Source organism: Neofelis nebulosa, chromosome 9, assembly GCF_028018385.1.
Source record: "Neofelis nebulosa isolate mNeoNeb1 chromosome 9, mNeoNeb1.pri, whole genome shotgun sequence".
Classification (NCBI taxonomy): domain Eukaryota; kingdom Metazoa; phylum Chordata; class Mammalia; order Carnivora; family Felidae; genus Neofelis; species Neofelis nebulosa.
The window spans coordinates 127,869,577-127,892,374 of NC_080790.1; the positions used below are offsets into that span (position 1 = coordinate 127,869,577).

At 48.7% G+C, this 22,798-nt stretch overlaps 1 protein-coding gene across 22 annotated transcripts in view; it reads right to left on the reverse strand.

Moving 5' to 3' along the window:
* ZMYND8 (zinc finger MYND-type containing 8) overlaps window positions 1–22,798 on the reverse strand; it is a 126,481-nt gene that overhangs the window by 95,349 nt on the left and 8,334 nt on the right. For 20 of the 22 annotated variants that reach the window (XM_058685856.1, XM_058685867.1, XM_058685868.1 and 17 more), the window contains one exon: window positions 20,020–20,090. In XM_058685856.1, the coding sequence (XP_058541839.1) occupies window positions 20,020–20,090 (71 nt within the window). Of the gene's footprint in view, window positions 1–30; window positions 153–189; window positions 510–20,019; window positions 20,091–22,798 lie in introns of those variants that run through there. The other 2 variants (XM_058685871.1, XM_058685857.1) reach the window with 2 other exon arrangements.

A 22,798-nucleotide genomic window follows, 5' to 3' on the forward strand; every position in this document is an offset into this window, starting at 1 on the left:
GGCCGGGTAACCCCGGGAAGGGGCACTTACCTGCCATCGAGAGAGCTGGGCTGCTCTGAGGGCCTCCCTTCTCTTTGAAAGAGAACAGAGGCTCACACACGGCAGACATTCCTGCTTCCGGATCCTCAGCAGCCTCTCCCAGGGGGAGGAGGAAGAAGCAAAGAGGACAGGCTAAGAGTCACCACTTACCAGGCCAGCTCCTGTCTCGGACGCACTAGGTGGCCCAGCGCGGCAAGGACACCCTCACCTCTCTGCGGTCAGGCAGTCTGAGGCAGGGGCCGCGCCTGCTTGTCCCCGTGAGGCTTTCGGCTCTAATTTATCACCCTCGATAGCCAGCAGCCCGGCTAGGCTGGAAGCCTGCAGAGTGCACAGCATCGAAGGGCCATTGATTTCACCGGATGCGAATAAACACAACAAATTGCCGTTGTTCTGCTGGCTACATGAGACCACCGGGAGGGAACGTGGCGCTTTGCAACGGGAAGGTGTTTTTAGGCGTTTGTTTACTTTCAATAATTTTCATATTAATTAACTTTACTTCGGACGTGCCTCTCCCAGAAATGAGAAAGCCATCTTGCCAACACCCCGGGGCTCGGCTCTCTCTCTCCCGACATAATGCAGGGGTGCTGACGGAGCGGCACATTCATATGTAAAAGGTGAACCTCTAAACGCTGCCGGGCGGGCCAGAAATTGCTGCCATCTAGGGAAAAGAGGCTGATTTACAAATGAATTCACTGTTGTGCCCTCCACAACTGGAGGCAATCGCAACCACCCAGCCCTTTCCTCCCCCTCAGCCGGGAAGAGGACTTCTGGAAAAACGACAACATCGCAACAGGAATTTCCTGGTTCGAGAATGCCAAGCTCTTTCAAATTTCACAAAGCAGGAGGAGGCAGGGCCCAGCCCCGCGCAAGAAACCGCGGCACCCCACCCCACCCCCCTCCAGCGGGCCCAGGCCCAAAAGGCTGAGTGCGTCTGACGGGTGTACATATTTGAGGCCCTTAACTCTGCCAAGTCACCACAAAGAAAGTGTGGAGTTGAAAGTAACCAGTTGCCTTTGGCCTTTGCTACGTAGCTGGCCGCGGGGAAGGGCTCCCAGGAGGAGCAGTGCTGGCGCGGAAGCCGTCTGCATTATTTATCCAGGCTGAGCTGGGTCCCACCCCCTGGCCCAGCTCAGGTTCTAGAAAGCTCAGGTGCTGGTGGGTGGCTTTCAAACTGCAACTGGGGAATTACAGCCATCAGAAGCCAATTCAGGTAAAAAGGCGGCTCTGCCCGCAGCGGGCTGAGAGAAGAAAAGGGAAATAGAGAGGCTCGGGTGGGGCGGAGGGAAAAGGTGCCACTGGTAACCGGGCAGCGTTCCTCACACGCCCTGGGCGTGGGTCTGGCCTCTCGAAGGTCACTTTCGTGAAAACAGGAAAAGTCTCTAGAAGATGCTGGGGAAGAGGGGACAAGGCCCTGGACAGTCACCTCATCGTGGTCCTTTGAGGAAGCAGAGATTTCAGACCCAGAACGCCCCCCATACTGCGCTGGCTCTAAGCATGTATCCTGTGGCCTGGCCTCCCCTCGCCCCATCCCACCCCACCCCCGGCTCTCAGAAGGGCACAGGATGACACATCGGCACAGCCAAGGGAATGGGAAGCAACTTCGATGCCACCAGCAGGAGACTGAGATGCAAAAAATCATCGTGCAGCCAGAAAACGGAATGAAGAGGAGATCTCTTCATGTACTGACACGTAAGAAAATCGAAGTCAAAAAAGGCCAGAAAGAGACCGGAATGGAAGAAGTAGGGGCTGTGTAGGCTCTGGGTCTGCAAAGGCCCTGGGGGAACAACCAGGACAGAAGGGAAACACCGGGTTCATCTTTCAGTTCTTTCTGACCCTGTTCGGGTATTAAACTATTTAAGGTATTTTCAAGAGGCTATGCAATTATGGATGAAAATGGCACTTAGGGAGCTCTCACTCCATGCCACGTACTGCCCTGCTCAGGGGCCACATCTGCATCTCCAGGGCCCAGCATACAGGAGGACCTCAGAACATGCCCCCAGCACCTATCCGGTGCCATTTTTAGGGGGCTCAGGTGTTTAGAACAATGTGAAGCAGGAGTCCTCGACAGGTCTCCCCCGGAGACACTCAGCAGAGTCAGGAAACATTTTTGGTGGTCACAACTAGAAAAAGAAAGAAGTCACTAGAAGCATTTAGTGCACGGGCACCATGGATAGTGCTAATAACCGCCCTACAGCGCACAGCACAGACCCACAGCAGAATGATCAGGCCTAAAACGTCAACAGAGCCGTGGCTGAGAAATTCAGGGCTAAAGAAGCTTCCAGTGAGCTGCCAGGCAAGTCCAACCTTGTGTAAATACACCACCCACAGAGGCATCTGCACCCACTAGGAAGGAAAATGATGCCTAATGTTTCACCTGGTGGCCCTGACTGCACATTTCAAACAGAAGAAAACAAAGGAACCAGTCGGTCAACAGTCACTGAGGAACAAGACAACTAGGCTACCCGGGAGATGGTCAGCAGAAGGTCCCTGCCCTGGAGGGAAGACTGCCAGAGAAAATAATAATAGTAATGTGATTGTATTAAAAATGCCTTTCGTTGACCACTTATCTGGGAGGCACTGTTCTAAACACAAACAGCAATTTACTTACCCCTCACCATGGTTCTGTGAGAAGGTAGGTACTGAGTATCCCCCTTTTACTGATGAAGAAACTGAGGCCCGGAGAAAAACAGGCCCATGATGAAGGGGCTGGTAAACAAAGAATGAATATGGAATATATTCAGTAAGAACCGGGTTGATTACACACAGGCAAAAAGCTGCTGAGCAGGAGAAATACCAGGAGTTTGTGAATAATACACGTCAGGAGAGAGGGTGTAGCCAGGAAAATATTTCTCTAGTTTCTTCCCAAACAGGGCTCGTGTGATTCACACCTACCATTTATTGAGGCGCTACCTGATGGACCCCCTGGGGAATCCCCTGAGCGTAGGCATGGTGTTTCTGCACCCATTTGATAGACGCGGCACAGAAAAGCAAAGTCACTTATGTGCTCAAAGGCTCAAAGACATGCTGGGGACTCCCCTGCGGCTGACTCCCGCTCCAAAGTCCCGAACTACACCAGTCAAGGGTCTTTCTTCCCTGTGGTCGTCAGCACCACCTTGTAATTCTCTTATCACTGAGGGCATGCTGGGTGTGGGCGAGCGTCAAGCCAGCTCTATGGTTCGGTGTGTGGGCTCCACAGCCCTACCACGAGGTCTGATAGCAAGAGGTACCAGCTGTGTGTCCTCTGGCAAGCTCCTCGGCCTCTCTGTGCCTCAGTGGATTCAGCCAGGACAATGAGGATCTTTCTAAAAGGGTTCAGAATTACACGAGACAATATGTGCCAAGTGGAGGTGTCACATGTCACAGGCACCACCAGTTATGACTATTATCGTTCCCCAATGGGGGAAAGAGGAGCCAGGGCAGAGAGAAGACATTAGCCCAGAAAGCTCAAGCCAGTTTCCCCGAATCCTTCTGTACCTTCACCTCGAATTCGCACCAGACTAGCTCTTCCCAGAATGTTTCTGGGAAAAAGAAAAAAAAAAAAGTGTGCAATGAAGAGAGACCCCAACGTTCACGGGCTGGCACAGGTTCAACCAAGCCAGGCTCAAAATCCCTGCAGGGCTCAGGATTTCCTCCCGGAGAAAAGCAGAACAGTCCAGGTGGCCCTCGGAACTGCCCTGGAACTCCTCCTTCTCACCCCTACTCAAACAGGGCTCTTGAAGCCTGGGAGAGAGCCGGCCTCAGAGTCCTAGCTATCCGCGGAATGTATTAAGGATGCTCAACCGCACAGGTTAGTTAGAGCCTACATGGTGCCTGACACACAGCGAGCGCTCTGCAAAGAAAGGGTGTTCCCTGCCCGTCTTCTGCCCGTTCACGTTCAGTCCCACCGCCACAGCCGCCACCTTGATCCGAGCACCAGGGCTCCTGACTTGCCCTCTACGGCAGGCGGCCTTCTTCAAACCTAAATAAGACGAGGCAGCCCCCGAGTAAAACCCGCCGAGGCGGCTCGCTGGGCGCGCCCAACATCCCATCCAGACTTATTGCCGCATTTGGTCCCGCTCACTTGTCCTCTTCCGTCCACTGAACCCAACCACAATGGCCTCACACGAGCCAAGTTCACGTACACTCGCTGCCACTTCCCTCTAGAATGTTCTATGTGCAATCTTCCCGTACCTGGCAACTTCAGCTTTCGGCTCAAACATCACCCTCCAGCCCCCTTATCATTCTGAAACGTGGGTTCGGGTATGTGTGTGTGGGTGTGGGTGTGGGTGTGTGATCGCGATTGACTTCACTGAGATTACCTCTAGCTGAAAACTGTCGAAAATTATTTTCTTCTTTTGCTGTTTCACTTTTTTTTCTAATCTCCTCCAGAATGTGAGCTCCATCTGGGCAGTTCTTTGTCATAGCCCCGTGCATGGCACGGGGCCCGGCTCTGGGCTTGGCTCAAGAGGCATCACCACGGACACACATCTGACCAGGTAAATGAGCAACGGAACAGTGTTAACAAAGCCCCGAGGTGACTCACAAGAAACTCCCGTTTTTCTTCCCTGGTCTAAGAATTTCTCCCTGCAGTCCAAGAAGACGGGAGGGTTGTGAGGTCAATAGGGAAGATTGCTCAAAAGGGAACCTGGCCATCTCAGGGTGCGAAAGAGAAACACCAGAACACTAGGGGGGAAATTCCCTTCTCGACAGGTACTCAGCCATTCTTTTTTTTTTTAATGTTTATTTATTTTTGAGACAGAGAGAGACAGAGCACAAGCAGGAGAGGGGCAGAGAGAGAGGGAGACACGGAATCCGAAGCGGGTTCCAGGCTCTGAGCCGTCAGCGCAGAGCCCAACGCAGGGCTCCAACCCACAGACCGTGAGATCATGACCTGAGCCGAAGTCGGATGAGCAACCGACTGAGCCACCCAGGCGCCCCTCAGCCATTCTTGTTTCTTGCCTGAAGAGTCCATTTCTCCAAAAGTAGGGGATTAAGTAAGGATTTATATGCCAAACAGGATGGGGCCATGCAGCTAAACACAATTACTGAGAAACCAGAGGGGGGAAGAAACTCAGGAGGTTTTCACAAGCCACCTACTTCCCAACTCTGCATTCTTCTCAAGGAGAGACAGTCTCAGAATCATTTAGCGTTAAAAAGGAGGGATGACTTTCTCCAGGGAAAACACGCTCCCCACTGGGAGACCCCCCAGTGTGATGACCATTTAACCAAATTTTTTAGTCCAGATTCTTTGCCCTTTTTCTCATCAGACCCTTTTAAGTCTGAGGATCTCTTTTCAACGCCTCCCTTAATCCTCGCCAGGATGCACCGATTCTGTCCCTGCAATCGGATGCCAGGGCCCGCGGGGAGCACTTCCCTTAGTGAAGGCAGCAGTATGGGCCTGGCTGGCTCATCTTCCCTCCATCCCACTCCTGGGCCTGATTCAAGAGAAACCAAATCTGCTCTGTCTGGTTTCCATCTTCGTTCTCTCCGGCCGCTCAAAGCGTCAGCATCTCAACAGCCTGGAGAGGAGTCTAGATTTTAAAGATAACATATTTGTCAAGCAATCCCCACCGATTACTAGGGTGTCCGGTCCCAACTCAAGGAACAGCAACCTGGCTTGAAAGACAGTCCCCGGACTGCCGAGTGGGGATAGGGGGTTATTGAAGACGGTTAAAGAGGTCAAGGACAAACCCACATCAACCTTATTAGGAAGGGGGCTCTAGTGACAGCTGATGTAATTACCCAGTGACCCAGATGGGGAGGAATCGCCAGGACATCAGTCTAGGGGTGGCTACAGCCATGGCCTGGGCCAGTGGTAGCCCACTGAAGGACCATAGGGTGAATTCGATCCGCTCACAGCTGGCTGATACTTTTACAACTTTAGTTATCAGTATTTTTAAATTGGGTGAAACCACATCTAGAATAAATCCAGATGACTATCTTCTCTTAAAACAAAACAAGGGGCGCCTGGGTGGCTCAGTCAGTTTAGAATCTGACTTTGGCTCAGGTCATGATCTCATGGTTCCTGGGTTTGAGCCCTGCATCGGACTGCACGGACAGCTCAGAGCCTGGAGCCTGCTTCGGATTCTGTGTCTCCCTCCCACTCTGCACCCTCCCCTGCTTGTGCGATCTTGAGCACAGGCATTCCCTCTCTTTCTCTCTCTCTCATAGATAAATCAACATTAAAAAAAAAAAAAAAAGCAAACAAAAACAGAATATCTGGCCACACAGGGTCCCCGTTTCCACATGAAACAATCCTCCAGGCTGACCCCCCCCCACACACACACACACACCTTAGGATGGAACACAAGATTCCCCATATACCAAGGTCTCCATTATTCCTTAATTGTCAAGATAATTAAATAATCTAACCTTGAAAGTCTCTTCAAGGCAGAGTAGAGCAGCAAAAGGCAAGAAGGCAAATACTGGGGTAAGAGAGAAAGGGCGCCTTGCTGGGACAGCCAAGCTCTGGACCGTTCAACCCCGTCATGGTACCGTCTTGGCATTCCGTCAAGCAGGAATTGCCACCCCAAAATACGTCTCTTTGGCACAAGGATTAACTCAGGCTGGTTATTTTCAAGAAACTGCAAACTCGAGAGCAGCTCTGAAAACCAAATCAAAATCACCCTTTTGTAAGGAGACATTTACATGTGTAAGAAAAATCTCCATCTGTAAGAACGTCTTCCTAGCCGGACCAAGAAGATGAGAAAGACTAACTCTCTAGAAACTCTTATCAATGGAGAAGACAACAACTTAAATCTGCATAACGACCTGACCCTTGTTTGCTGTGCTTTTCCTGGTGACTCGCATAACGGATTCCCCGCCCCCAACCTCTTTTGTCTTTAGCCGAAGACGGTATTTAAGGTGATGGCTTTGGCCATTGTGGGGAGTTACTCTGTTTTTCTGGGTCTCCCTCATGTACACAGGAGATGTATGCATTGTTAAACTTCTCTTTGTTTTCATCCTGTTAATCTGTCCCGTATCAATTAAATTATTAGACTGGCCTAAGAATCTAGAAGAAAAAAAGAGAAGTTTTCTGCCCCTAGAATAGAAGTTTGTTTATATTTTTACAAGAGGGGTAAAGTGCAAATGAAAATATACCAAACCCTTAACACTGGTTACACCTGGCTACAGATTTTTTTAGCTTTTTCTTCGTATATTTTGGCTTGTTGGAAATAAGATAGGGAAGCTGAAGAGACGCCATTTTGGAAAGGCTCCACCCCTGCTGTGTCTCTGCCAGCCCCCCTTTCCTCCCGTTCCGTATTTCACATCTGAGTAAACCCAAGAAGCTATGTTTCCACTCCAGGGGGAAGCATGAAAACGAGTCATTCTGAGTTTCGTCCTAGGCCCCCACACACCTCATACCATCTAAGAAGAACCGAGCTCGAGGACGTTGGCTTCCAACAAATCTTGGTTGACACGGGCATCCCTACCCCTGCCTTCAGTGGCTTATGGAACACCACCTATTGTTCACCTGACTCTCTGATGGACTCCTACCCTGGATTCCTGAAGGAACATGGACCTTGGACCCCTTTCCAATGCAAACCCCTAACTCACCTCTCCCTTTCTGAGTCTCCCGGATACACCGCCTGCTATACTCTACCAGTCATGCTATTCAGTTAATTCTGCTCTTGCTTCCTCCTAGCTCATGTTTGATCTCTATCCTGCAGGAAGCCAAGGATCCTCTTGGCTTGTCCTGCGGGACCCTCTCCGGGTCCTGGAATGGCCTATGTCTCAAAGAGGCAGTGCCTTTATCGTTTGAAAGGAAAATCCAATAATCCATTTTCTTCCCTTAATTAGTCTGTAATCCTTGGAAGAGATTCTTTTTTCTAAAAACAGTTATTGAGCAGCTACTCTAAATCGCTAGCACCAGGTTGGTCAGAGTTGAGAGGGAGACCTGGTGCCCATATCCGTCTACTGACACACAGGTCAGTGAATTCTACGATGCAGGGTTGATTTGGGAGGCTGGGGAGAGGGTGGCCAGCATATCCTATGGTATTTGTCCCCAACCAGTATTCCAAGATGCCAAAGGGCCTGGCAAAAAGGCAGTTCAGTGGAGCGCGAATAAGAAATGCCCACCGGAAGGGCACCTCGGCTCAGTCGGTTACGTATCCTACTTCGGCTCAGATCAGGATCTCTTGGTTCGTGAGTTCGACCTGCGTGAATTCCTGGCTGTCAGGGCACAGCCCGCTTCAGATCCTAGGTCTCCTTCTCTCTCTGCCCCTCCCCCGCTCCCAAGGTGCAGGTGCTCGGTCTCTCTCAAACATTACAAAAAAAAAAAAAGAATGCTAACCTGAGAACACAGGGAGCCGGCCATGCTCTCTCTTTTCGAAAAATGGGAGGCCCCCAGGAGGTTTGATCAAGCAAAACTTCAGTTCTGATGTAATTGTTTATTCAGCATATTCTGGGCTGCGCCAATCCCTGACTGGGTTATTTTCACCAACAGCATCCAGCACGGCACCCGCCAATGTATGAAAGCTACACAGCAGCCCTGTCGGATAGAACTTTCTATAATGACAGCAATCGCCTCGGCTACACGTGGCTACCAGGTGACTGAAATGTGGCCAGTGCAACTATAGTTTTAATTAACGTAAATTTAAAGAGCCACATATAGCAAACAGCATAGCTGTAAGGCACTCTGTATTAAACAGACGAGAGCCGGCGTGGAGTCAGCAGAACACCTCAGAATCTTCCACCCATCCGTATTTGAGGAATTTGCCAGGTGTCTTCAAGGCGTAATGCCTGATGCCTAGAAACAGGTGCATGGCCTTGTCTTTGATTCCTCCCTTAGCCTGGCTTGGTAATTCTCAAGCCTTTAGTGTGTGTAAGAATGCCTGACCAGAGCTGATTAGTGTACTTTCATGGACAAATTTAAGGGACTTTCCAGGGTGATTTTGACGTTGGAAGCTAAAGGGCTCCAATGAAGGAGGACCAGAGTGAGGAGGGCTTTAGCTTAGTCTGGAAGGATCTGTAAAGGTGTGCCCCAGCAATGAGCAGGAGAGGAACTAGCATATCCCAAGACAGACACTCGGGCTGGAAGGCTGTATAGGGCAACAGGCAGGTTCCACAGGGACGCTGACCAGAGCCTGGAAAGGACAGGGAGGGAGTAGGGCCTTGAATCTCTGCTCAAGACTGTGGGCTTAAGGAGCCCTTGGAAACTTAAAGCAGGAGAGCAAGACAATCGGACTTGTGTTTTGGAAAGGGCCCTACCAGAAGTGGTATTAATGCATCGGGAAGGAAAGAAATCAGAGGGAAGGGGGGCATTTCAAAGAGTGCTGTATCCCTGGGGGGAAAGAAAGACAGGCCACCAATCGTTTCAGGGAGAGCAGACATCTGAGCTTGGGTAATTATTTCCAGGCACGGATTATGCTGGAAACAAAGCCACCCTCTCTAGCTGAAAGGCTGTTTTTACTTCGTTCTCCAGGATAAAAGTTCTATCCATCTGATAGACAAAGTCAAGCCATTCACTCATTCGTTCAAAATAAATATTTATTGCACAGCAACCAGCACAGGCACACTGGTAATAAAATAGGCAGAGGGCACAGCAGGATCAACAAAAACAAAAGGCAAGACCCACCCTCATTTGGAACGCTAGACTCAGGGGGGTTGGGAGGTTAGGAGAGAGGAGAGGGGAGGATCTCCCAGGTCTGAGCAAAGACCCCGTGGCTCTGGAACCTAGAAGGTAGGTGTGTCCCAAGTAAGACAGAAAAGGGGAACACAGGGAAAAGCTGAAACGGTAGGCAGGCGGTAACACATGCGGATTTTAGGGTTGTGATCTTCATCCGAAACTACGGAGAAGGCACTTTAAAGTAGGTTAAAAGAGAACAGGAAAAGAGTTTAAAGTAGGAAGTGGTAGTCAGAAGGGATGTTCCTTTCCGAAAGATTGGGGGGGGGGGGGGGCGCGGGACAGAGACAGTGGGACCAGTTAAGAGACCTACAGAATGGTATTTAGGATATAATATTGTAAGAAAATGACACCAAAAAAGGCAAAAGGACAGAAGAATTAGAATAAGTCCCCTATCTCTGGCCTAGCCAACTGGCAGAATACTAGCTTATCGGACAGGGTAGAGAAGCAGGTGTTTTGCTGGGGTGGAGCGGGGAGGGCAGGAGAGCAGGTTGAGATGGGACCTGCTGAGTTTGAGACACCCATGAACAACAGGTAGGGAGGTCAGGTAGGCAGCTGGCCCTCTCCGCCTCATGACTCAGGAAAAATCTAGGTTGGAAATAAAAAATGTGTGAGTCACAAAGCTACGGATGTGGGCGAGATCACTCAGGGAAAGAACATGCTGGGAGAGAGGACAGGGCCAAGCTTTCCACAACGCCAACATTTAATGGCTGAAGAGAAGCGAGGGTGCCAGGGAAACAGGAGGAGAACGAGGACAGCGGTGGCAAAAAAAAAAAAAAAAAAAAAAAAGCCAAGGAAGAGATGTTTCCAGGAGAAGAATGAACAGCAATGGCCCACACACCTGTCAGATCAAGGTAAATGAGTCCCGAAAACCTCCACCAGAAAAAGCAACATGGAGTCTGCAGGAAGCTCAGTGACAAAAGTGACAAATGGGCAGGTGAGGAAACCAAGACACAAATAAAGACGCTTCTCCTAAGAAACCTGGCGTGGAGGAAGAGGCCAGAAACAGGAAGAACTACTAATAGAAAACATGCAGGCTTGGGAGAGACTTTAACGTGTTGAGAAGTCGACGCGTCCATCAAAAGGTTAAACAGAAGTGCCCTAGGACCGCGGAACCCCACGCCTACCTAGGTCTATAACCAAGAGACATGAAAACATACACCCACACAAAAACTCACACAAAATCGTCACGTCGGCATCATGCAGGGGAGCCAAAACACAGAAACAAGTCGAATGTCTACTAACGGATGAGTGGACGATAAAAATGTGGTATATCCACGATACAGCATTATTCGGCCATAAAAAGGAACGTAGTGCTAATCTAGGCCACAATGTGGCTGGGTCTTGAAAGCATTATTCTAAGGAAAAGAAGTCAGACCCAAAAGGTCCTATGCTATTATGATTTCATTTAGATGAAAACAACCAAAATAAGTAAATCCACAAGGATAGAAGGTAGATTTGTGGTTGCCAGGACTGGGGTAAGGGACAATGGGGAGTGATTACTAATGGGGGGCGGGGGGGGATTTCTTATTGGGATGAGGAAAAGGTTAAAAATCGATTGCACCACACTCTAAACATATTAAAAACCACTGAAGTGTCTACCTTAAGATGGAGAATTGTACACTATGTGAATTATAGCTCAATAAAGTTTTTGTTTTTGTTCTTGTTTTTAAAGGTCTGTGAAATGCCGGGTTTCTAGGTTCCCAGGAAAGCTGGAGGTGGGTAGAACGAACTTGGGGTGGAGGTTTGGAGGGCCCTGTAATATTGCACTCAACTCCCACTGTGAGACGTGGGCTTTCCAAACTTGCTCTCCCCCAACCCCGAAGGTCGATGGTGAAGAACCAACCACCAAGGGAGCAAACCTATTTGAAAGTTTCAGGAGGAAAAAAAAAAAAGCCAGGATCTCTAAAAGGCCTCAGACCTGGAATGAGAGTTCTACAGGCATCTGGAGAAAGAAAAGGAGACAGTTCTTTATCAAAGTTGAAAACAGTCTATCTTATATCACAGTCTTATAGAATAACAAGAGTCACATAAACATAAAGCATGGGTCAGGCTTCAAAACGGGGCAAAAAAACCCACCTGGGTGGCTCAGTCGGTTAAGCACTGACTTCGGCTCAAGTCATGATCTCACGGTTTGTGAGTCTGAGTGAGCCCCATGTCAGGCTCTATGTTGACAGCTCTGAGCCTGGAGCCTGCTTCCCGATTCTGTGTCTCCCTCTCTCCCTGTCCCTTCCCCTGCTCATGCTCTGTCTCTCTCTCCCTCTCTCTCTCAAAAATAAATAAACGTTTAAAAAAAAAAAATTCAAAATGCCCCCCCAAAAAAGCGGGGGGGGGGGGGGGCCAACACAAAGTTTTCCACAAGTGAACCACAAAAACTAAATTGCACAGACGGGGAGACAGGATCCCATGAACAGATGCATGGCGGATGCTCCGCTGGCCGAGAGAAGGTAGATTTCTCATTTGGAAAGTCATTATCCAACATCTTCAGAGTTCTGGGACGTTTTAAGCCTTCTTGGGAGAGGAACAATCTGGTAGTTATCTACCTCACAAATAAATGTCTTCCGCTGCAGGCTATCCAAGAGCCAGAATAGAGTTAAAAATACTGATGCTCATTTTTTTTTTTTCAAAAGAAAATTCTCAGCATTTTCTGCATCCTACTGTGATTTAAGAATGTTTTTGGTTATATTTTCTCAAAGAGTTTCCTTGGGGGAAAAAAAAAATGACAGAAGGTCTCTATCTCATTGCCATCCTCATAAACAATCCCTTTGTGAAACAGTCTTAATTTACATACAACAGTGAGAACCAGGATCCTGTACTAATTCAGGTCTGGGGCTGGTTAGCAAATTGCTATAATTGTCTATTCTCTAACATCCTGTCTCAGAAAACATATCCCTAACCCAGGCAAATCTCAGCAAGAATGATACTGTCAAGATTTTAATATCTCGGGCTTCCGCTGAATCTGTGCACGGTTTCCAAGCGGCTCTTTCCCTCGTGCGGGTGACATTACACAGACATTTTTAAAAATGATTTCAGCTCCGGCAGCCTGGCACCCGCACACACCACAATCGTTACCGCAGAATCCACACACGGCAGAAGAAGAGGCGACGCGGCCCGAACAGGGGAGCCTTTGTACGGAGACGTGAACTCACGGAGACCATCATCTTTCAGACTTCAGATCCCTGGCCTCGGAGGGGTTTGCTCTGAGTCATGCACAGTGTGGCCAAAATCCTGCAAGGAGCTGTGCTGTGACCAGTCTCGTGCACAGAATGCAAACTGACAAGCCACTCCTGACCCAGAGATGTGTTGCCGGGTTCGTGCGTGGTCTTTGAGAAACTGGCCTGCACAAACCGCATTTCAAAGTCAGGCATTCTTACAGGGGGGTGGAAAAATCCTGGCAACACCGTTGAGCCAATATTCCTGCTGGTCAGCAGTCAGAGGGATGCATCCTCCCCTATTACTGAAGGAAGGCACTCTCCTGTTCAAAGGCCCTGGCACCCCTAGGTGCAGCCAGCTAATCTCACTCATCTACCTACAGACATCTGACCTGGCATCCTTGGGATGGAGCTCACGGCTATGGACACAGGTTTAAACCCAAAGATCAAACCCGACCCCGGTTCTCCACTTCGCGACTCCATGAATCCCGCCGCCCCTCAGTTTCCTTCACTGTAAAATGGGAGTAAAAGAACAACACAGCGTGATTAGAAAAGTCAAATGAAGTAATTTGCATAGAATACCAGGCACCTAATAAGTACTCAGAAAACATGAAACAGGTAAACACACCTGGTATCTTCTCAGCAGATCATTATCCTCGGACACAAATGTCAACCTGACATCCTGAGAGCTCGAAAGCTTGGTCTCCAGAGAACTAGAACACTCCGGTAAATGCCAAGGCTGGGGTAATGGCAATGACTGGCTTGGGAATTACTCAGTTAATAAATGAGTACGTGTCATGGGTGTACAAAGTGAAATTCAGTTAGAGAATCTGAAGAGACGTATGGACTAGATGTCGGGATAGAATTAAAGAACCGACGGCCAATTATTGGAGTTTCCAAGTTTCCCAAGCAGAGTGCAGTTCACGGCCTGCTCTCCACCTGCAAGTGGGAAAGAATGGTGTCGTTTCTCAAGATGCCCAAATGGCCATATCGGCTCCTGAGGAATTATCTCCTCGCTGGTGGGGGCAGGTGGTGGGTTCAGGGGTCCAGACACCAGCCCTTCCCTGGCCAAAGGGCAGATACATGACACAAGATGAGCGACTCTCCCAGAGGACTTTGCCCTCTCTTGACCCCGAGGAGACTGTGAACTGGCTCTGTCCCCAGAACAGCCCCGGACCTCCAGCCTTCCCGTCAACCCCATGAGCCAAGTGACCCCCTTCCAGTCCATCGTTTTCCTGCTCCAACCCACTAGAATCGACTTCCGCGGCTCACGACCAAAAAAGCCCAACCGAGTGACCGACCGAGTGATGTCGTTTGGGGACTGAAGAGAAGCGGGCTGGAGAACTAAGTACGTGTCCGATGGACTGAGAGATAATTAGGAGTGAAAGGAGAGACAAGCCTTTGTCCCAGTCAGCCCTTTCGAGCACGCCATTTTGACTACACTGACCTCAGCTCTCAGAATCTGAGCCGGACATCTGGGTGGCTCAGTCTATTGGGTGTCCAAGGACTCTTGATTTCAGTTCAAGTCATGATCTCATGGCTTGTGGGATCGAGCCCCATACTAGGCTCTGTGTTGACAGTGTGGCGCCTGCTAGGGATTCTCTCCCTCTCTCCCTCTCCCTCTCCCTCTCTCTCTCTCTCTCTCTGCCCCTCGCCCACTCACTCACGAGCTCTCTCAAAATAAATACATAAACATGAAAAAAAGGAAGAAAAAGAATGTGAGCAACCCAGTAGTGTAACTTCAGGCCTCTGTGAATGCGACTTATTCACCTGACCCAAGGCTCTAGACACAAGAGCAGCCAGTCACCTGGCCACCCAACCCTGGAAGACAGGAGCTCAGTTCCACACAAACAAAGCCATCCAAGGCAGTCCTGGGAGGGCAGAAAGGTCTCCCTCAAAACGAGGTGACCCCTTCCATTCCCGCTCATGGTTTCCTCACCACAGCAAGGGCCCCAAAGGCCCTGGGAAAATCAGGCCAAACCGGCTGCAGACGAGCTTTCTTCAAATGTCATAGAGGCCCAGAGGATGGCAACCCTATCCCAAGCCTGCCTGTCGGGAAGCCTACAATTCGTCACAGTCTGGGCTTGGTTTCCCCATCTGTCTCCACACCCCCTTCCCTAGAGGTTCTAACTGGGGGACGTCATAGAACGTGGTAAGTAGGGCTTTCACCTGACAGGCTTATCAATCCAAGCTCATCCCTCTCTTCCTGCTGGATGTAATCCTGGCTAACATTTCTGAGCACGTGCCATGCCCCAGTTCTGAGCGCCCCGTGTGCGTGAGCAAATTTAATCCTTCACCACAGCTCTCTGGCTTTACCCTCCCCATGGATAAGAGGAGACTGAGCCACAAAAAATAACCCAGCTAGGCAGGGGGCAGGCCAGAGTGTGAACCCAGGGAGTGTGGCTCCAGAAGAGGTTTTTTTTAAGCCTCTAAGCCACCCTTCCCAGCTTCTCAAACGGAAGGGGTGGTTGAGCATAGCGGTCTAGGACCTGGGGAGAGAAGGAGACTACATTTCAGCAGAGAAGACCATCAATGAACAAATAAATAAGGGGGCACCTTGATGGCTCAGTCGATCAAGCATCCAACTTCGGCTCAGGCCACGATCTCGCGGTTCGTGGGTTCAGGCCCTGCATAGAGCTCCCTACTGCCAGCACAGAGCCCACTTTGGATCCTCTGTTCCCCTGTCTCTCTGCCCCTCCCCTGCTCACACCCGATCTCTCTCTCAAAAATAGATAAACATTTAAAAAAAAAAAAAAAAAAGGTACAAGGTCATGAACAAGGATTATGAAAAAACTCTGGAATGAGCTTGAGGAACCTTCTGGAACACCATAAATGATCAAGTCTCTGGATCTGGGTTGTGGTCCCACAAGTGTTTAAGTTCACCAAGCTGTACATCAATGATAAGATTTAAAATGTACCAGAAAATAGTAACCAAATGGCAGATGGTGAGAGACAGCTTTCTCAGTACGGGAGTGAAAAAGTTATAGACAAGAGGGGAGAAGTCTGGAATGATCCACGTGGTCATGGCTCACAATTTGAGACAAGCGTACAAACTCATGTTTAGTTTAACATAGACACAGAGGAAAATCTTTCTAGATGTGTGTATACATACGGGTCAGTATACACGGTCTCCTTGCTCTGTCGGCCGAGAGGACCAAAAAAAGACAAAAAAAGACATCTCCATAGCAACAAGCACACTGAGGACCCAGAGCTTGGTTTCCAATGCTACTCTCCAATAAAAGGAACCAGAGTGCCCTGGGGAAATGGCTAACTCTAGGGACGAGGCGGAAAATATACAAGATGAGCCTAGCACATCTTGTAGTGGCCAAAAGTAATTAAGGGTTCGGTCAATCAAACAAACCCCACTGATGTCAAAGGGACACAGGAATCACCTGAAAGAGTGCTCAATGGCCAAAGCTGGAACCTTTTTTTTTTTTTTTTTTTTTAAGATTTTATTTTTAAATAATCTCTACACCCACGGTGGGGCTTGAACTCACAACCCCGAGATCAAGAGTTGCACGCTCCAACTGCACCAGCCAGACACCTCCTAAAGCTAGAACATCTTGATCAACAAAATAACTAAGAAGTATCAGACTACAACCCAAGGTTTAAAATAAACGAGTCCATGGACGTCTGGGTGGCTCAGTCCATTAAGCGTCCCACTCTGGATTTCGGCTGGGTCATGATCTCGTTATTTGTGAGATCAAGTCCCAAGTCCCAGTGCAGAACCTGCCTGGGATTCTCTCTCTCCCTCTCTGGCCCTCCCCGACTCACTGTCACATTCTCTCTCTCCCTCTCTCTCAAGATAAATAAACTTTTAGGAAAAATAATAAATAAGGAAATTTTTTTTTAAAACAGCAATAATAATTTGAGTCCATGCTGCGATAAATGACTGAGTAACAAAAAACTGGGAAGTAACAAATAACTCTCATACAGAATTCCAAATAATTTGTGTACATGCTCTGGCCTCAAGGAGGTAGAGTATACTCACCGCCCACTAGGTGTGGGTGGGCTTCATGATTTCATTAATAAAGAGCATAGCACAAGAGGGTGGTGAGCTAACAAACCTGACCTCAGCCAGGTGGTCAAGGTCAACGTCACCAGCCATAAACCACATCGGTAACATGTACCCTTGATGTGATGTGCTGAAAACAGTACTTCACTCTGTGGTCCTCCTCCCCCAAAGCTTGCAATCCCAGCCCACCAGAGTCTAGTTACAGGGGAAACATCAGATAAATCCCAGTCGAGGGGCAGTCCACAAAATACCTGAGCAGTACTCCTCAAAACTATCAAGGTCATCAAAAACAAGGAAAGTGTGAGAAACTGGGACAGCCAAGAGGAGACCAGGAGCCACGATAACTACACATAACCCGGTTTACTGGGTGGGATCTCAGAACAGGAAAGCGACGTCCGCAGAAAAACCAAGGGAAGCCAAACAAAGTACAAACTTACAGACTCATTAACTGTGCCAAATGCACCATGCTAACGTATGATGTTAATAATGGGGAAAAGCTATCTGGGTGCGTGTGCGGGTATGCGTGTGGGGAGTAGGAGGGGTGACACGGGAACACTTGTCGCTGTCTTCCCAACTTTCCGGAAATCTAAAACTGCTCTAAAATTAGAAACCACTTTTAAAAATATAACAGAAAACGATGGAATGGCTCCTCTGAACTGGATAAACCCCGAAGGCCTCCGGGAAAGGACGTCTGAGATCAATCTGAGAGATGAGAAATAGCCAGCAAGACCCAGAGTAGCATGTTCCCAGCGAAGGACACGGGACACACGGGGCCCCAAGAGGGACCGGAGGGGAAGGAGGCAGGGCTGCTCAGAGTCAGGGAGAGAAATGGTAGAGGGGAACAGAAGGTCACAGGATTCAAGAAGGCAGGTGGCCTGACCCAGGTAGGTAGGTCATGGCGACCTCCAACTGGAGCCTGGGAGCACTGGGAGGTCAGTGGAAGGAGTTAGCAAGATGAGCAAGATCTGACCTGTTTTCTAAGAGCGCCCTAGCTGCTGCAGGGGCAGGGACAGGGCCAGAGTGGGGCAACGAGAGCAAGGGACAGTGGTCACCCCAGAGTGACCACTTCAGGCGCCACAGTCATTGGAGACGCGACCTGGTGAAGATGTGGGAGCCCCCAGGAGGTCTGTGAAGAAGGTAAGGGGTGGGGAGGCCTGAGCAAAGTGAGCCTCCCACCCAGGCTGACGACCCCAAGTCTGACGCTTTTGGAAAAGTCTCCACAACGAGGCTATGGGACATTCCAGGCGTGGAGTGTCCAGGGAGAAAGAGCCTCCTTGGTGGCAGAGCCTCGCCTCGGTTCGACCACATCCTACATTTGCTCCCTGTGAGATGCTGTCATTCAGAGCCTCAGTGTCCTCATCTGCAAAGTGAGAACAACACTTCCCACCTCCTAAGGGGATTGGAAGAAAGCTCAACAAGAAAAGACTTCTGGTACAAACTGTCAGTAAGCATTATTTCTACAAGAAATGCCCAAGGTGGAAAGAATCTCAGAATCCTATCCAACATCCCATTTTAAAGATAAAAATGTGGGGGTGCCTGGGTAGCTCAGTCGGTTAAGCATCCGACTTTGGCTCAGGTCATGATCTCACGGTTCATGAGTTCAAGCCCCACGTCGGGCTCTGTGCTCACAGCTCACAGCCTGGAGCCTGCTTAGGATTCTGTGTCTCCCTCTCTCTCTCTGCTCCTCCCCCGCTCATGCTCTGTCTCTCTCTCTCTCTCTCTCTCAAATAAACATAAAAAAAATGTTTTTAATAAATAAAGATAAGAACGTGGAGGCACAAAGACTGAAACTGTGCAGGTGAAGAGCTTAGTGAGGACAAAGTCACCCCCACCCTGGCCCACCCCACCCCCCACCCTACCCGGACCCATTCTCTGGGCTTTCTCCACACGTTCCATTCTGACCACAAGGGAACTGGGAGAGGCTCCCTCATCAACAACCGTCTCAAAACACCTCTTCAGGAAAGTTCTGAAAACTTGCTCAAAACTCCCCCACAGTTCTCCATACCATTATAGGTGCTGCTAGCCCAGGACAGGGATGGCAGGGGGTGAGGGGGTTGATGAAGGGCCCCGCAGACTAGGCCCAACCTCCCGAAATCCTGGGTCTGCTCCAACCCCCAGGCACACTCAAGCAGCCTGGCCTCCTCACCATCCCCACCCCTGAACCATGCTGGGCCCCCCCCTATCTGTCAGGCATAGCCCCAACAACGGCCAGCTTCCACTTCCAGAGTCACTATCTGACCCTCATTTTGCCCAAAATGACAGGGGTATCTTATAAAAATAAGCTTTGATTTTCAGGTGCCTCTAGGGAGCCACTTCTTCTTATGCTCCCTAGCTGCAGTCTAGAAAGATCTAGAATCTTCCTGGCAGTCTGCAATAACCTCTCCAGCCTTTCTCACCTCCCCTATAACCCTCAGCTCAGAGCAGACATTCAATGACTTGTTGAAGGAATAACACCACCTTGGTACAACCATTAAGTTTGTAGATTAGCATTTTCATCAATCAAAGATGTGGAAAACATCACAGTAGCTCCTTCGTAAAAAACAGCCTGAAGGCAGAAGTGAATAACTACTTTCTTCTGGGAAGCCTCGTACAATCTCACACAGACCAAATGAAAAGCACCAATCTCACAATTAGAAGATTTTGAAGAGTCTGATGCAGGACTCTGAACTAAAACATAAACCCATGGTTGCTCTAATTTGCTAAATTTTGTCCTAAATGCAAAGGTTGGCCCCAGCATTCCAGAAAGTCCTACATTTCCTCTGTATCTCTAACCAAGACCACCGTTTTTCAATGAAGTGGGCCGACTCTTTCACTTCTGTGATTCCAAAGAGGCCTGTTATTAAAATCAGAAACCCAGCAGCAGCTGGATACTCCCATTGCTTCTAGAACACGCTCTATTTAAATTCTGAATTCCTGAAAGTCACCCTGCAGAGAGGAGCCAGCCCCTCCCCCTCAGTCATGACACACACATAAAACTTAGTTGGGACAGGTCGGTTTACCTATACAGACACACAAGGGAAAGGGAATCAAAAGGAGGGGAATTCTCCACAAATTAGGTCCATCCATCAAAGGTTCCTCCTCTCAAAATCAGAGGAGTGTTAACAGCCTCGGATCCGAAAGCCACACTTCGCTGCACTCCCAACAACTAGAAAAAGAAATTCCAATTTCCTCCTCTGCTCTGGAATAGATAATACAAGATTTTTACTCACCTTTGGAGCGAGTAGAGATGTCCATGCCCTCTACCACCTCCTGTTCTGTTTTTATTTCCTCTTCAGCCAAGCTGAAACAGAGCAAATTAGGTTCACGTTTAGGTAGACTGAGAACTTGCCCCATGGGGGCAGCTATTTAGAAGTTCTAACAACAAACCGGCATTTAAGCCAATCCCCCATCCTTATGCAGGGCTGGAGGGCGGGGGGGGGGGGGGGGGGGGGGCAAGAAACCCACGTTGGATTTCAAACAAAAGTGTTAAGACTCCTAAAGGGGTTTTTCAAACCACTAGGTTGTTCTTTTTTTAAGTCAAATTACTATTCCAGTTGTCATGCTGTTGAGGGATGCAAAAAAAAAAAAAAAAAAAAAAAAAAACCATTTTTTTTTTTAGACACACAATTACAATCTGCCCCTGAGGGCCAATGAGAACCCAGCCAACAAGTAAACAAGTGTCTTGTTGTTAACACTGGGTTCAGGTTAGAGGTGGTTCACAGGGTACCCTGAGTTCTGATCTCTGAATTCTGCAAGGCAGGGAGCATTACACAGACCTCTCGGCTAAATCTTAGGATTTCTCGATGAGGCAGGAACGTGAAAAAAATATATAGGTGAAATTGCAAAGTGAAAAAATATGCCCAGGTTAGAAGCAAAAAGCCTGGTCTCAGAACATTCATTCAAAACACTAGCACTTGTCCCAGGAATTGGGCTTGGGGTACCCACACTCCCATCCCCTGGATGTTTCCTCTCAGTAGCAGGCATGGCTCAGAGAAAGCATTCAGCACTCTTGAGCTGTGACTAATTATCCTCCACCACAAAAGTGGAATGAGGAAGGATTATTTAAAAGACAGGCTGAGTTGGGGGTTGGGGGGGAGCAGTCCCCTTGGCTGGGAAGGTCTAGCAGACTCTTCTCTCACTCTCTCGGCAGGAACTCCTGTTGAACAGAGTGCAGACCATTTCATGTGTTCCGGAACCACACACACATACACACACACACACACACACACACACACACACACACACACACCTCCCAGGCAAGCCAGTAGAGTTCTGCTTTAGCAGGTGCAAAATGTTCGAGGTGCTGGAACTTCCCAAGCACTCAGGGTGACCATGAAGTGATATGAATCCGAGGAAGTACTTTAGCTGCAATCCCATCAGCCTGTGGTTCACCATGAAGAAATGGGTGCATCACCAACTGACATGGCTGGAATTTTCCATTTGGAAGACTCAAAGCCAGGACTGGAGGGGAAGGCTGAGTGAGAGAGGAAGGATCAGAATGTCCCTTCTGTGCTCTGTGGCCTGAGACTGTGACAAAAGGGGAGTCCAAAATGGCCTGGAACTTCAGGATCCACAGAAATGGATTTAGGAGAGGGCCATGTCTGATAAGGGAAGAGGGTTCAGGATAAGAACCAGACAGAAAGGAAGAAATTATGGCCCAGAAGAAAATTAGAAGAACTTGCACACCTCAAACTTAACTAGTCCCAGCAGAGAGAATAAAGAGAGGTAGTTTGAAATTGGTTGGAATATTAACACACTTTGCTCACTGATATGGAACCTATTAACAATTTCACTTATAGCATCTGCAGAGAAAGCCCGCGACACAAATTCACCAAAGAAACAACGGGCATGTTGTCACAAACGGTTTCCATCAAAAACAGACTCTTCGATGTAAACACTTCACTAACATGCAATATTCCAGGGTGATTTGTGGAAGGTGATTTCAGCACGTTTACCTTTTTACTCCCAACTTCAGAGACAGACATTCTCAACAGGGAAACACAGACACTCTGCCTGCAACCACACACGTATTGTCCAAATGGATACTGCTGACAGTTTCTTGCTTGGGGTGCCTGGAAATACATTTGCGTAAAACACCCAGAGCAGCTCTCAGAGATGATCTGAGTTGAGCTGATCAACCCAAAGAGAACAAACAGCAACCTTGATCTTTCTAACAACTGGAATCTGTTTCCCTCTCTAGCATGAAGTAGGTGAAATCCTAAACTCACTGCCACTGATCCCCTATTTTGAGTGACAGAGAAAACACTCAGCTGGGATCCAACCAAAATGTACAGTGAGAAAACGATTATGCAGAATAGAGCCCCCAAAACCCACTTGAAGGATTTCTGCGGTGACAAAAACATTCAAAGGTGTATCGATCATGGAGGAGGGACTGCGTTGAAGAGAACAATTATTTGGCCTCCTACAGCCCAGAGGCGCAGAGTACTTCAGGCAGGGATGCTGTTGAGAAGCTAGGAAAATGCAAACTAGTTATGTGGTGGCTGTTTGCTGCTGCTGCGGGGGGGGGGGGGGGGGGGGGGGGGCGAGTGAAGTTGTTTTATCTTTATCTTTCCAGTATTACCAGTGGGCACCATATTCACCCCACTTTACCAGCAGCATCACCAGCTTCAGCCAAGGATTTTTAAGCATGATTTCAGAAAACCCATCTTTTTCGCAGACCAGCAAGCCGCCCTTTCAAAGGGAGCCCGTGCACGCACTTGCAACGCACACAGACATACAATAACTGGCGTTTGACTAAAGGAAATTGCAGTGTCTATGCATTAAAAGGGAAAAAACTTCATTTACAAGAGCAAAGACCAGAATGCAAAATGAGTCATTTTGAACAGCCACATCTAAAGGGACTTCCTTTTTTCTACACCACTGATCTCAGTTTTCTTGGTTGTTGTTCTGTTTTGTTTTGTTATTTTATTTATTTATTTATTTATTTATTTATTTATTTATTTTTTGGTTTAGTGTGAAGCACCAGTATGTTGTTAGGGGGAAAATTAT